The 14,171-nt window shown below is 38.6% G+C and overlaps 1 protein-coding gene across 7 annotated transcripts in view; it reads right to left on the bottom strand.

Annotated features, from left to right (window-relative positions):
- NUP98 (nucleoporin 98 and 96 precursor) overlaps positions 1–14,171 on the bottom strand; it is a 116,136-nt gene that overhangs the window by 96,899 nt on the left and 5,066 nt on the right. For 6 of the 7 annotated variants that reach the window (XM_060605720.2, XM_060605725.2, XM_060605723.2 and 3 more), the window contains exons 2-3: positions 4,055–4,158; positions 105–206 (exon numbers count right to left, since the gene is read on the bottom strand). In XM_060605720.2, coding sequence (XP_060461703.1) covers positions 105–206; positions 4,055–4,130 — 178 coding nt within the window. In that variant the 5' untranslated portion in view covers positions 4,131–4,158. Of the gene's footprint in view, positions 1–104; positions 207–4,054; positions 4,159–11,932; positions 12,008–14,171 lie in introns of all 7 variants that reach the window. The other variant, XM_060605721.2, reaches the window with a different exon arrangement.

Here is a 14,171-nt window from a genome sequence, read left to right as displayed (position 1 = left end):
AGATGGAGAGGGGGAAAAACAGTTAAATAGATGGACTGGAACCACTATATGAAGTCCTATATCAACTACGAATAAACCAACTATATTTCAAGTAAAACCCCTACCTGGTTTGGCCTGTGAATTTCCAAAGAGGCCTCCAGTATTATTGCTAGAACCAAATGCAGATGTTCCAAAAGCCCCTCCACTAGTAGTACCAAAACCAGTACCTGAAAAAGCAAAATCCAAGGTCAAAACAAAATCTTAATCAGGTGATCCAATGAAAAAGGATTTTAGTATTTCTTAACATTCTGTGTTTCAATACAATCGTTGGTCTTCTCTGAAAATAATTTTTTCAAAAGTCCATCATACTACAAATTACAGTCTTGAAATTAAGCATTGTATTCATTGCCTCAGGTTAAAAAAAAAAGTGAAGAAGTGTGACTTTTCAATAAAGTTATAGATGTTGATGGATTAAAAAAAAAAAGTGCCAACTAAAACCAAAAGGAGTGCAAAGGTAACTAGTGATTATAAGCTACAGACAAAAGTAAAATAATCAGAATTAAAGTGTTCAATTCTCTCCAATCACCATACGTTCCATAGTCACTGGGATGGATGGTCCGTATTTAGGAGAGCACTTCAGAATGACCTGGGAAGGGTTTTCAAAATACACATGTTCAGGTTCCAACCTGAGAGTCTAATTCCATAGTTCTAGGACAGAAAATATGTTCTTTAACAAACAAACAAACAAACAAACAAACAAACAAACAGGGGTGCCTGGGTGGCTCAGTCGTTAAGCATCCAACTTCAGCTTAGGTCATGATCTTGCAGTTTGTGGGTTCCAGCCCTGCATTGGGCTCTGTGCTGACAGCTCAGAGCCTAGAACCTGCTTCAGATTCTGTGTCTCCCTCTCTCTCTGCCTCTACCCCGTTCACGCTCTGTCTCTCTGTCTCAAAAATAAATAAACGTTGGGGCGCCTGGGTGGCGCAGTCGGTTAAGCGTCCGACTTCAGCCAGGTCACGATCTCGCGGTCCGTGAGTTCGAGCCCCGCGTCAGGCTCTGGGCTGATGGCTCGGAGCCTGGAGCCTGTTTCCGATTCTGTGTCTCCCTCTCTCTCTGCCCCTCCCCCGTTCATGCTCTGTCTCTCTCTGTCCCAAAAATAAATAAAAAACGTTGAAAAAAAAATTAAAAAAAAAAAAAAATAAATAAATAAACGTTAAAAAAATAATTTTTTTTTTTAATTTTTTTAATAATAAAAATAAAATAAAATAAAAACCAAGGACCTAACAGTGCCTCAGTCAGTTAAGCGTCCAAATCTTGGTTACAGCTCAGGTCATGATCTCACGGTTGGTGTGTCTGAGCCCCGCAGAGGATTCTGTGCTGACAGTGTGGAGCCTGCTTGGGATTCTCTCCCTCTCTCTCTCTCTCTCTCTCTCCCTCTCTCTCTGCCCCTTCCATGCTCTCTCTCAAAATAAGTAAATACACTTAAACAAGTGAACCATCAAAAGTCAAGGACCTATATGCACAGGGTATTTCAAGAAGAGGTCAGAAGAGAGTTAAAAAAATTTTCCTCTATTGTTACAACCCTCACCAGTTAAGAGAAAGCTTCTGAGGATTTGCATTAAAACATACTGTTCAAACACTCATCTCCCCTTAAAAAGAGAAAGATAAAAACAAGACTGGGGGCACCTGGGTCACTCAGTTGGTTGAGTGTCCAAGCCTTGATTTCAGTCAGGTCTTGATCCCAGGGTCGTGAGACTGAGCATGGAGCCTGCTTAAGATTCTCTCACGCGCCCTCTGCCCCCTCCCCCATTCATGCATGCTCTCTCTCTTTAAAATAAAAATAAATACCATACAATAAAAAATAAACAAGACTAGTAAAATGCTGATTGATGCAGCTAGGAAATAACATGAAAGTTCATTATACCATTCTTTCTACTTGTGTAAGTATAAAATTTTTAATTTCAAGTTCAAAAGTGAGTAAGTGGTTGCTACAGGCAACTAGTATCATGTACAATACTGAGTGGAAGGGGAAGTGGATCATAGGAGGGCTGGTGGGGATTAGGGACTTTGATATTTTAACAGTTTTGTCACTGAGTATTATTATTCACAGAGCAAATCTCAGAGCAGCTATTCAATAACTGCAATTTTTACTGCAATATAAATAGATTATTTCCTGGCTTGAAAATCTTTAACACACTGTTAACTTTTTGCTACAAAAACCAATTAATAGGGGTGCCTGGGTGGCTCAGTCGGTTGAGTGACTGACTTTGGCTCAGGTCATGATCTCACAGCTTGTGAGTTCAAGCCCTGCATCGGGCTCTGCTCTGACAGCTCGGAGCCTGGAGCCTGCTTCGGATTCTGCCCTAACCCACTCGCATTCTGTCTCTGTCTCTCTCAAAAATAAATAAACATTAAAAAAAAATTTTTAAGAAACAAAACAAAAACCAATTAAAAAAATATTTCAAGTATGGGGTGCCTGGCTGGCTCTTCAGTAAAGCATGTGACTCTTGGTCTCAAGGTCATGAGTTCAACCCCCATGCTGGGCCTGGAGCCTACATTTCAAGTACCTTTTTATTTTTTATTTTTGAGAGAGAAAGAGAGAAAGCAAGCGAGCAAGCAGGGGAGGAGCGAGAGAGAGAGAGAGACACACAGAATCTGAAGCAGGCTTCAGGCTCTAAGCTGTCAGCACAGAGCCCGACACAGGACTGGAACCCATGAACCATGAGATCATGACCTGAGCCAAAGTTGGACGCTCAACCTACTGAACCACCCAGGCGTCCCACAAGTACCTTCTACTAATGATCAAAGAACCACAGAAACTCGAAACTTATTTCTATTCTCTTAAAAAATTTTAACAAGATCGTATCATCCAATCATTTAAAAAAATTTTTTTTAAGTTTATTTTGAGAGTGAGAGAGAGAGAGAGAGAGACAATGAGCAAGCAGGGGAAGGGCAGAGAGAGTGGAAGAGAATATCCCAATATATTGGGGCTCAAACTCACAAACTGTAGATCGTGACCTCAGTGGAAACCAAGAGTCTGATGCTCAACCAACTGAGCCACCCAGGCGCCCCCTCAGTCATGTTTTAAAATAGAAGTAGTGATGGTGGGCATCTTTATTTGATTTCTTTTTTTTAATGTTTATTTATTTTTGAGAGAGAGTGTGCAGGGGAGGGGCAGAGAGAGAGGGAGACAGAGGATCCAAAGCAGGCTCTGTCCTAACAGCAGAGAGCCCAATGTGGGGCTTGAACCCACAAACTAGGAGATCATGACCTGAGCTGAAGTTGGGACGCTTAACCGACTGAGCCACCCAGGCACCCCTATCTGGTCATTTTTCAAAGAAAATTTGTTATAAAAACCAAAGTATGAATAAAATTCCTGTCTAAAGCTATCAGAATGGATTTGTTCTTTTAAAAAATGTATTTATTCACGTATAATTAACACACAGTGTTACCCTAGTTTCAGACTTTCATTCGTTTCAGACCCTGTATTTAAGAGTCTGTTCTTTTGTCCCTTTTTCCTTTGTTCATTTGTTTTGTTTCTTAAATTCCACATATGAGTGAAATCATATGGTATTTGTCTCTCCCTGACATATTTCACTTAGCATTATACCTCTAGGTCCATCCATGTTGTTGCAAATGGCAAGATCTCATTCTTTTTTATGACTAATATTCCATTGTATATATACACCACATCTTCTTTATCCATTCATTTATTGATGGACACTGGGTTGTTTCCGTATCTTTGCTATCGTAAATAACACTGCAATAAACATAGGGGTACATATATCTTTTCAAATTGGTGTTTTGGTTTTCTTTGGGTGAACATCCAGCAGTGGAATTACTGGATCTTAAGGTAATTTTACTTGTAATTTTTTGAGGAACTTCCCTACTGTTTTCCACAGTGGCTGCACCATTTTGTATTACCACCAACAGTGCACGAGGGTTCCTTTTACTCCATATCCTCACCAACATTTGTTATATCTTGTGTTTTTTTATTTCAGCCATCAGAATGGATTTGTTCTTAATAAGAATAGCTTAATATTTTCCCCCTCTTTTGTTCTTTTGTAAAACTTACTCTGCCCAAATGTTGAAGTTGTGCCAAAGCCACCAGTGCCACCCCCAAAGGGCGTTCCAAATGACTTATTAAACATCTTCAAAATGAGTCTTTGCTTCAGATAGCTGAAAGAAGAAAAAAATATTACTTTTTAAAGACCACAGAATTAATTCTTTCAAAAAATATGACATTTTACAAGTTGAGGCCCATTCAAACTATAGCATAATCTTTAATCTCATTCAATATCCTAAAACTCTATAATGATAAAAGATCTTCTAAAATTGAGCTGAATTATCAGTACCATAATGTGAGATTAAACTTCAGATCCCACCAATAATCAACCAACCCTTTAAAACCATGTTTTTTAACTTTTTTTTTAAAGCTCCCTTTTAATGAAGGATTCAGGTCCACTATGCCAGATCTAGGAGGTTATGCACAATATCCATTAAAAATTACAATGATATTCTGCTATTATAATCACTTGAGAAATTAAAATTTTTGTTAGGCTTTATTTTCTATAGTTTGCATTGCAAAAAGGTTTTTTTGCCTTATTATTATTATTATTATTTTGGTATATAAAATGTTACAATATTAAATGTTACTTAAACTATGCATACCCCTCCCCCCATCTCCAAATGCCAGAGAGTCTGGTGCTCTGACATTCTCTTTGAGTCTTACTTCTTAAGACCATTCTTTATGGTCCCCTACTTTTCTATCTTTGGAAACATTACAGAAAATCTTTGGTGAAACCCCCTCCACCTCATATGAATGATTCTCCTGCAGTATCTAAACTATGTACTTAATGAGTTGGACCAAAGTGTTTCAAGAAGTACAAAAGAGAAGTTTGCTCTCCCTTAGATTTGACCAAAAAACAAGTTAAAGGTATAGTTTATTCCAAAGTAAACACTGTCCCCCTCATAAATTTTCCTTAAACTTAAGATATCTGCTACCACTTACCCATCAGCAGACAAGAAAATACTGAGTAAACTATGTACTTTTAATATAAAAACTCAAAAACAGCCAATCGTGCTTATCTGGATTCTGTGACAGGTAGGACGATTTTTCTATTATATACACATGATGGAACAGTTTTTTCTTCTAGTAAAATCATGCCTCATTCATATAATAGAATTAAATACAACATTTGGAAGCGCTCCCCACAATGTTCCAGTGTCCCTTTAGTACTTCCAGCTATTCCAACAACCGAAACATTCTGTGCAACATTGGAAAAGATGAAGCTGTCCCTAAATACCTAATGGTTTTATAGAAATCAACATTCTGTCCCCTAAACTCTCCTACAAAAAAAAATTCCAACACTTAATTCTTTATCCACATCCATGAATTTAATAACTCTAATTAAACAAAGCTCAGTGAACCACTGGTTCAAGAGAGCCACATCAGAATTAGCTGACAAGCTTTTCAAAATAAAACCCCCCAGGCCCTATTCTAGAAATGAGGACCAAAATGTCCAGGGTTAGGATATAGACATTTGTATTTTGAAAAGTTCAAGTGACTCTAATGCATTCTCGTGGAACTAGAGACTATATTTCATGTAATCATCATTTCTCTTTCAGTAATGAGATCTGCTTGAAGTTTCCTCTCTTCTCAATTTAACAGATGTCACAAAGTGACAGACTGGGCCTTCAGCCTATTAACTGGTAACTCTCCTTTCCAGGGAAAATATTCTTGGAAGCTCAGCAGAAGTCTAGACCTGGCTATGGGTCTATCTATCTATACATTTGTTTTTCAACAGTGCATTCAGAATTGACAGTTGTGCTAGGGGTTAGATGTCTGGACAGTTCCATTTTGACCACAATCCCTCTCATACTGCTGTCTTGAGTCAGAGCCCCTATACACTCACTTTACTGTATCTGTTGAATAAATTTTTTGACCCATCATCAGCACAGCAAAAAACTGTGAACTGTAATAAAGTTATTACAATAATTTTGCCATCCATTTTCTTATTCACCCCCACAATCAGAAATCTGTTGTTCATGTAAATCTGACATCTACAGAGCAGACACGTCCGGATTTAAAAGCCAAGTAATAGTTTTCCTCTGTGACATTCATCCTTATGTTGAAGATTTTAATGTTAATTTGGGTTTCATAGTACTGAATTCTACAGACCAAACCCACAGCTCCATAACAATCAAAATTTGTTTTTAATAATCTTATCCTAACAAAAACCTAACCTCACACATGTATTTCACAAAGGGATTTTAAGTAGCAATAAAATACCCTGGAAAACACCTAACAGTATATAGGCTCTTATATATTATCTCAACAATCCTAATATGATGGTATTATGTATCACTACCTGTACTTTCAGGATGAAAAAAACAGGATCAAGTGTTTACCAAATTTCCCAAGGTCAAAGAAGTAGTGAGTGGAAAAACCTCAGTTTAAACTGTCTTCTGACTCCCCATAGATACGCTCAATCCTAGGAGAGAACATACTAAGCAATAAACAATAACGTGTTCAGTGTTAAGGAAATTCATCTGTTCCAGACTCAAGAATGAGGGGCAATGCCGGTAACAAAATCTAATTTAGACTCCTAGAATAAAAGCTTCTCATTCAAGCTCAGCCTATCTTTCTGACTCAAGGATGAGAGACAACGCTGGAACCAAAATCCAATTTGGATTCCTAGAATAAAAGCTTCTCACTCAAGCTCAGCCTATCTTTTTGGTTCTGGACACAATGAGCTTGGCTTAATCTCAAACCTGATCATACTGGGACTTAAATTGTTTGTTTTTTTTTTTTTTTTAATTATCACCATGGAAACAAACCAAGATTTTTGCAAATGACCTCATGATTTTCATTACAATTGGCAGAAACTGAATAACGGCTAATGCATTTACCTCTCTGCCCTTCAAATAAATCATTTTCCTGCCTATGTTATGAAATCTCAGTGACTCAATGAAAGATGCCCCCTTCCTTACACTTACTCCTTCCAAACAACCTAATTCATTCTTCAAAACCTAGCTCAAATGTCATCTCTTCTATAAGCCTTTCCTAACTTCCTCTAACAATTAGTTATTCTGCTGAGCTTACACAGCTCATAATGATTTGTTTACAAGTATCCATGTTGACTCTGACTATAGCGGACACTGTTATAATACCAACTACACAGATCTGTTATAATACCAACTACACAGATCTCCGTTCAAGACCGAAGGATTTGTTGTCCCGGCTGCTGAGAAGTACTACCGAAAGATAACCCTCAGTTGTCAGTCCTGTTCAGAACTGCCTCTGCTGAAGAGCTACCTTACCCAATGTCATATCCTCTTCCTAGGACCAGCCCATATGCAAAATCAGGCCTCTTCACTCCAACTAAGGGTAACTTTAAAGGCTCTTCCTGGCTTCACATTCTCCACAGGATTGGTTGGGTCCTTCATTAAGATCGTATCACAACTTGGGGCGCCTGGGTGGCGCAGTCGGTTAAGCGTCCGACTTCAGCCAGGTCACGATCTCGCGGTCTGTGAGTTCGAGCCCCGCGTCGGGCTCTGGGCTGATGGCTCGGAGCCTGGAGCCTGTTTCCGATTCTGTGTCTCCCTCTCTCTCTGCCCCTCCCCCGTTCATGCTCTGTCTCTCTCTGTCCCAAAAATAAAAATAAAAAACGTTGAAAAAAAAAAAAAAAATTAAAAAAAAAAAAAAAAAAAAAAAAAAGATCGTATCACAACTCAATTTCCTCTTCTCTCCCAACGTGCTGATCCTAAGAGCACTGTCTAATAAAACTCATGCAGGACTACCTCCAGTTCAGAGTCTGCTGCCCAGGGAGCTCACCTTCTGAAATCTCCAACTCTCCCTAATACACAATGAACTTGTCTGGGTAATGGACAGTATCATTTGTTTACTATCCCAGAACCTAACATAGGGTCTGAAACATACAGTTGACCTTTAAATAATGCAGTAGGTGTTCTAACTTTTGACTCCCCCAAAACTTAAGTACTTAATAACCCACTATTGACTGGAAGCCTTACCAATAACAAACAGTTCTTTAACACATATTTTGTATATGTATCATGTACTGCATTCTTTTTTAAAAATGTTTATTTGAGAGAGAGAGCTAAAGAGCACATGCACACACACAAAGGAGGGGCAGGAAAAGAGAGAATCCCAAGCAGACTCTGTGCTGCCAATGCAGAGCTTGACTCAGGACTCAATCTTACGAACCATGAGACATGACCTGAGCCAAAATCAAGAGTCAGATGCTTAACCGACTCAGTCCCCCAGGCGCCCATACTTACTGCATTCTTACAGTAAAGTGAGCTAGGGAAAAGAAAATGTTAAAGTCATAAGAGAAAATACATTTACAGTACTCTCTCATATTTACTGAAATAATGCCACATGTAAGTGGACAAGTGCAGTTAAAACGCTTGTTCAAGGGTAAACTGTACTCATTTTCTAAATTAATGACAATCACCACTTAAGTGTTTTTTATGTTGTGTTTTGTTTTTGAGAGAGAGAACACAAGAGGGGGAGGGGAAGAGAGAGGGAGACGAAGATCCAAAGCGGATTCTGCACCAACAGACTGACAGTAGTGAGCTGGATGCAGGGCTCGAACTCACGAACCATGAGATCATGACCTAAGCTGAAGTCAGACTCTTAACCCACTGGGCCACCCAGGTGCCCCTAGTGTTTTTTAAGCACAGGCTGAATGATCAAGGTACTTTAGAAGTAACTTCTAACTTAAAATCATGTTTCATGAATTCTCACAACAAAAGAAAGCCATGGAAGGGAAGATTCTTGGTAGAATCTGTCATTTAATTAAGAGGTTGCAAAAAGGAAGCAATCACAAAAGGCTGGATACGACTGGCAGACAATTCTTTGTTTGACCTGTTATAAATATGGCATATTTCACATATACCTAAGTATGCATGTACATAGAAATGTTTGTGTGTGTATGTATACATTAGCTCAAACTAGCTGATAACATTTAAAACAGGGCTATGGCAGAAAAATAGATTTTGGGCCTCTCATAAAAAAACCTAATGATTAAGCAAACTAGAACTGTAATCATCCAATAATAGCCTGGAGTTTTAGTAGCAAATGTCCCCTTTGGTAAGAGCCATATAATCTTTAATCTCCAATGTGCCACAATACCTACCCAACATCGCTTATTTCCATCAGGTGCCTGGCCTCAACAGATTTTGAGTTTGTAACTTCTGATATAACCTGAGAAAGGACCCACACATTTAAAACTGGATGATCAGGTAAGTGCCAAGAAGCACAAGTCGTCAAAATTAGGTCAGAATCTGAGCAGGAAATGTGAGGGAAAATTTGTGGGTATTTAGAATCTGAACTGGACCATAGGGAATTAGAAAGAGGGGAAATGAGCACCAGATAAATAAGGTACACAGGTTAAGAATGGGTATTTGTGTACCTATCTTATCTGGCCTTTTATTTTAATATCAAAGGCCAGCTTCCCTCATATGATAAGCATATAATATACTTATCAGCATAAACATATAATGTGCTTATCAGTTCATTAGGTAGTGATGTAATTAACCTTAAATTACCCAACTAAAGGAATAAACCAGAGCACTCCACTACATACGTACCCAGAATATGGTATATCAAGAATAGGACACCACCAGAACATTTGGACAAAGTTACCCCCATGAGAGTTATTTCAAGGAAAAGATGCTTAATGAAAAAAGCAAACTGCAAAAAGATATACTTGGCAGCTTACGTACAATAGAAAAAAACAATACACTGTTATTTATGGATATGCATATACATAGTCAAAGTAAAGAGGGAGACTAGAAAAAATACATTAAAGTGGTTGCCTCTAGAGAAAGGAAGGTAAATGAGACATGGGGCAGAGAATTCGGAGGACCCAAACTTTTCCATCATGTTTATTTCCTCTATTAAAGCAACAACAAAAGATCTAGATGATGAAGACAGATATCTGCACTAACTCTATTTTTCCATTAAAAAAAAAAAAAAGTAAGGGGGTGCCCGGGTGGCTCATTGGTTAAGCGTCTGACTCTTGATTTCAGCTCATGTCATGATCCCAGGGTCATGGGATTAAGCCCTGTGTTGGGCTCTGAGCTGAGCGTGGAGCCTCCCTAGAAATTTCTTTCTCCCCCTTTCTCCCCTGCTTGCACCCTCTCTCAAAAAATAAACAAACAAATAAGTAACGAATTATCTCACATAAACCTCCCAAGAATCCAAAGAGGTAGGTATTTTTATCCATATTTTACAGTGGTGAAATTGAGGCACAAGAAGTCACTTGCCAAGGACCACAAAGCTATTTTTGACTCCACAAAGCTACTTTTTTTATTTTGAGAGAGCATGCACACAAGGTGGGGAGGGACTGAGAGAGGGGTGGGGGGGCGGGGGGAGAGAGAATCCCAAGCAGGCTCCATGCTGCCATTGCAGAGCCCAACACAGGGCTCGATCTCACGGAACTGTGAGATCATGACCTGAGCAGAAACCAAGTGTCAGACGCTTAACCCACTAAGCCACCCAGGCGCCCCTCCACAAAGCTACTTTTGACTATTAGCGGTGCATACAGAGCCCAGAGCTCCTAGACAATGAACTAAAAGGAAAAATCACTTTGCATTCACTAAATAAGGAAGCTATAACCCCCAAATTTGGCAATTGTGATCTAGCACCATCAGGAGAAAGAGACACTTCTCTGGCAAACGTGAGATTTCTGGTCATCAGAAAGGTAATCGCTCTTATGGATTGACAATTTATATCACCTAGATGAACTTTCCTCCAAAGATTAACTACTTCATGGATGGATTTATCTACACTCATTATAGGGTTTTTTTTGGATAAGACATATTTGGAAAGAAAAAATTAAAATGAAATAGTGCCATACAGAAAAAGACAATGCCCTTAAATTTACTTTGCTCTCTGTGCTACATCTTTTAATTAATAATTCAGACTGTCAGATACAAGAAAGAGGCAGCTTTAATAATAGACACCAGTGTCCAGTATTCCCCCACTGTCCCAAATAAAGCTTAATAACCTGACATATCTCCAACTTTTATGAGCTTTGTGAACTCTGGGCATGACAAAACTTAGTCGTCTTTCAGAAAAGTGGTGGACAGACCCTAAAACATGGTTACAACCCAGCAATTGCCAACTTTGAGTGGCATCTGAATGACTAAGCAAGCTTGCTGCTCTCTGACAACAGAAAGTTACACAACTGGGAAGTAATTTTTCCTTTCCCCTTCACTGAGTTCCTTTGTACCAAACTCAGTAAAGAGCAAAAACAATAAATAATTGTTAGATGAATGAACTAGTACTTCTCAGTTTATAAAGTACTTTTTCATTTATCCTCTCCTCTAATCTTCACAAAAATACTAGAATATTCTGGTGGGAATTATCATCCAGAGTTAAACTGAAAGGAAAAATGTTCACTTTTGCCTTGAATGGGAGAGGAAGGATGGAGAGTTAGCTAGAATTCCAGAAGTTGACGTAGTCTTAATCACCTAATATCACATCCCAGCAAAACCATCTATCTTCTTGTTTTACTGTATCCCTATGATCAATCCCAGATCAAGTCATTCCTTTTATTAGAACATTCGTTTTTCTCCCCTAAAAACTATGTCCCCCCCCCCTTTTTTTTTTTCTAAAAATTGCTGTTCAGGGGTCCCTGGCTGGTTCAGTCAGTAGAACATGTGACTCTTGATCTCGGAGTTGTAAGTTTGAGCCCCATGGTGGGTGTAGCAATTACTTAAAAAAAGAAAATCTTAAAAAATTTTTTAAATAAAAATTGCCATTCAAGCCTCACTTACTTCACACTGTCCTAGATTAGAACCTTCAGACTCTTATCAGTATGAAAACATATCCCCACCCCTCTCCCTTTCCAAACCCGATTACATAATTACAAACTAATACCTCCCAGCTGCTTTTAGTTATGCAATATATTTGTTGTCATACCTGCCACTTGAGTGTCTGAGTTGTTTGCCGCTCTAGTAAAAAGCATCTGGATTTTGCTCAATTTCTTCCATTAGGCTGTAAATTAATTAAAAATAGTCTATATTATCTAATACAATTCCTTTCTTCACAGTGCTGAGCACCATTTTTCATCCTCTTAACATAACATTCATTTTATAAAGTAGTGAAGAGTACATTAGCTTTGGAGTGAGACAAATCTGTATTTAAAACTCTCCGCCACCTACTATCTTTGCAATTTTCTGTAAATCTAAAATTAATTCAAAATTTAAAGTTAAAAAAGGAATTTAAACCACCCTGCCACTTGCTACCGTGTAACTGTATTTGTCATAATAATATTCAACCTCTTAGACCTCAATTTCTACAATTAAACAATAGGGATTATCTGGCCTACACTAAAGGACAAAAAGGTCTCAAACTAGAGCGCCTCAAAGGTAGGGTTTTTTTTTTAAGTAATCGCTACACCCAAAATGAGACTTGAACTTATAACCCCAAAAGAGACGTGCTCCAGTGACTGAACCAGCCAGAGGCCCCAAAAGCAGGTTTTTCTTTAGCTTTTCAAAATATATTTTACAATAAAGTGTAAATTAATTTCCCCTCCCTCTAAGCCTTGACTGCTCAATGCCTCGTTAAAAAAACCACACATAAAATGATTTCCCAATACTTCACTGTCGCCTACGGACCATTTAATACAACCATAAAATATCACTGTAAACAAAAACAAACACCCCCTCCACACACAACACACACACACAGAGGTCACTCTGATCATTCACTCTCTTCCACTCAACTCACATCCTTATCCTTAGTCTTATTCCCAACAGGACACCTTTAATCTACAAATCCATTCACCTATTTCTTCCTAAGAAGCTTAATCCACCAAGAAGGGTTAGGTGTGTAGATATCAGAAATCTGTGTCAAAGCAGCATGTGGAAGCAAGGTATGAAGCGATTACTAACTGCAAAATGCATTCATGGAGGATGAACTGTTCCCTTCCTGAAAAAGTTCTAATTCACTCAGTTCTTTCTTCCTTTGATTAGTGGCTTTTAAGTATTTTTAGCTATGGAACCCAATACATAAAACAGACATAAGGAGAAGCTGCTCTAGCTGAAGTAAAGAATAGGTACAGTAGAACCCTACCAGCTGAGCCCTCTCAAAGAAGCTTAGGGCTGTAGGAACCAGTGTGAAAAATCATTGTCCTTTCTAGATTAGTGGTTCTTTTTTTTTTAAATTTACATACAAGTTAGTTAGCATATATTGCAATAATGATTTCAGGAGTAGAATTCAGTGATTCATCCCCCATGTGTAACACCCAGTGCTCATCCCAACAAGTGCCCTCCTTAACGCCCCTTGCTCATTTAGCCCATCCCCCACCCCACAACCCCTCCAGCCACCCTCAGTTTGTTCTCTGTACTTTAGAGTCTGTTTTGTCCTCCTCCCTGTTTTTATATTAATTTTACTTCCCTTCCCTTATGTTCATCTGTTTTGTATCTTAAATTCCATATATGAGTGAAGTCATATGATATTTGTCTTTCTCTAATTTCACTTAGCATAATACACTCTAGTTCCATCCATGTTGTTGCAAATGTAGATTAATGGTTCTGAAAGTGAGGTCTGAAGGCCCCTAAAAGTCTCTGAGACCTCTTCGAGGATGTCCACGAAGTCAAAACTATTTTCATAATAATACTAAAATATTAACTTTCTTTTTTTAAACTGTACTAACCTCAGCACTGAGTTGCAAAACCAATGATATATAAAACTGCTGGAACCGGGGCACCTGGGTGGCTCAGTCAGTTAAGCAGTTAAGCATCTCACTTCAGCTCAGGTCATGATCTTGTGGTTTGTGGTTTGAGCCCCGCGTCAGGCTCTGTGCTGACAGCTCAGAGCCTAGAGCCTGCTTCAGATTCTGTGGGTCTCCCTCTCTCTGTGCCCCTCCCCTGCTTGTGCTCTGTCTCTCTCTCTCTCTCCACCCCCCCTCAAAAATAAGTAAACATTGAAAAAAATATTTAAAACAAACCTGCTGTTTCATGCTGGAACCTGAGCATGAATCAGGACAATGACCCAAGCTCTAAAATAGTCACTAAATTCTTCACTGCCACCCACTTACAGCACACAAAAAAAATCCACTTTCACTTGAATGCCTTTGATGAAGCAGTAAAAACTGATTGTATTAATTCTTGATATTTCGGCATACATCTTTTTTAAAAATGTTTATTTATTTTGA

This window comes from Panthera onca, chromosome D1 (assembly GCF_046562875.1).
Source record: "Panthera onca isolate mPanOnc1 chromosome D1, mPanOnc1 haplotype 2, whole genome shotgun sequence".
NCBI lineage: Eukaryota > Metazoa > Chordata > Mammalia > Carnivora > Felidae > Panthera > Panthera onca.
The sequence above is the reverse complement of the archived record's forward strand: the minus strand, read 5'-3'. Positions and strand labels throughout refer to the sequence as shown.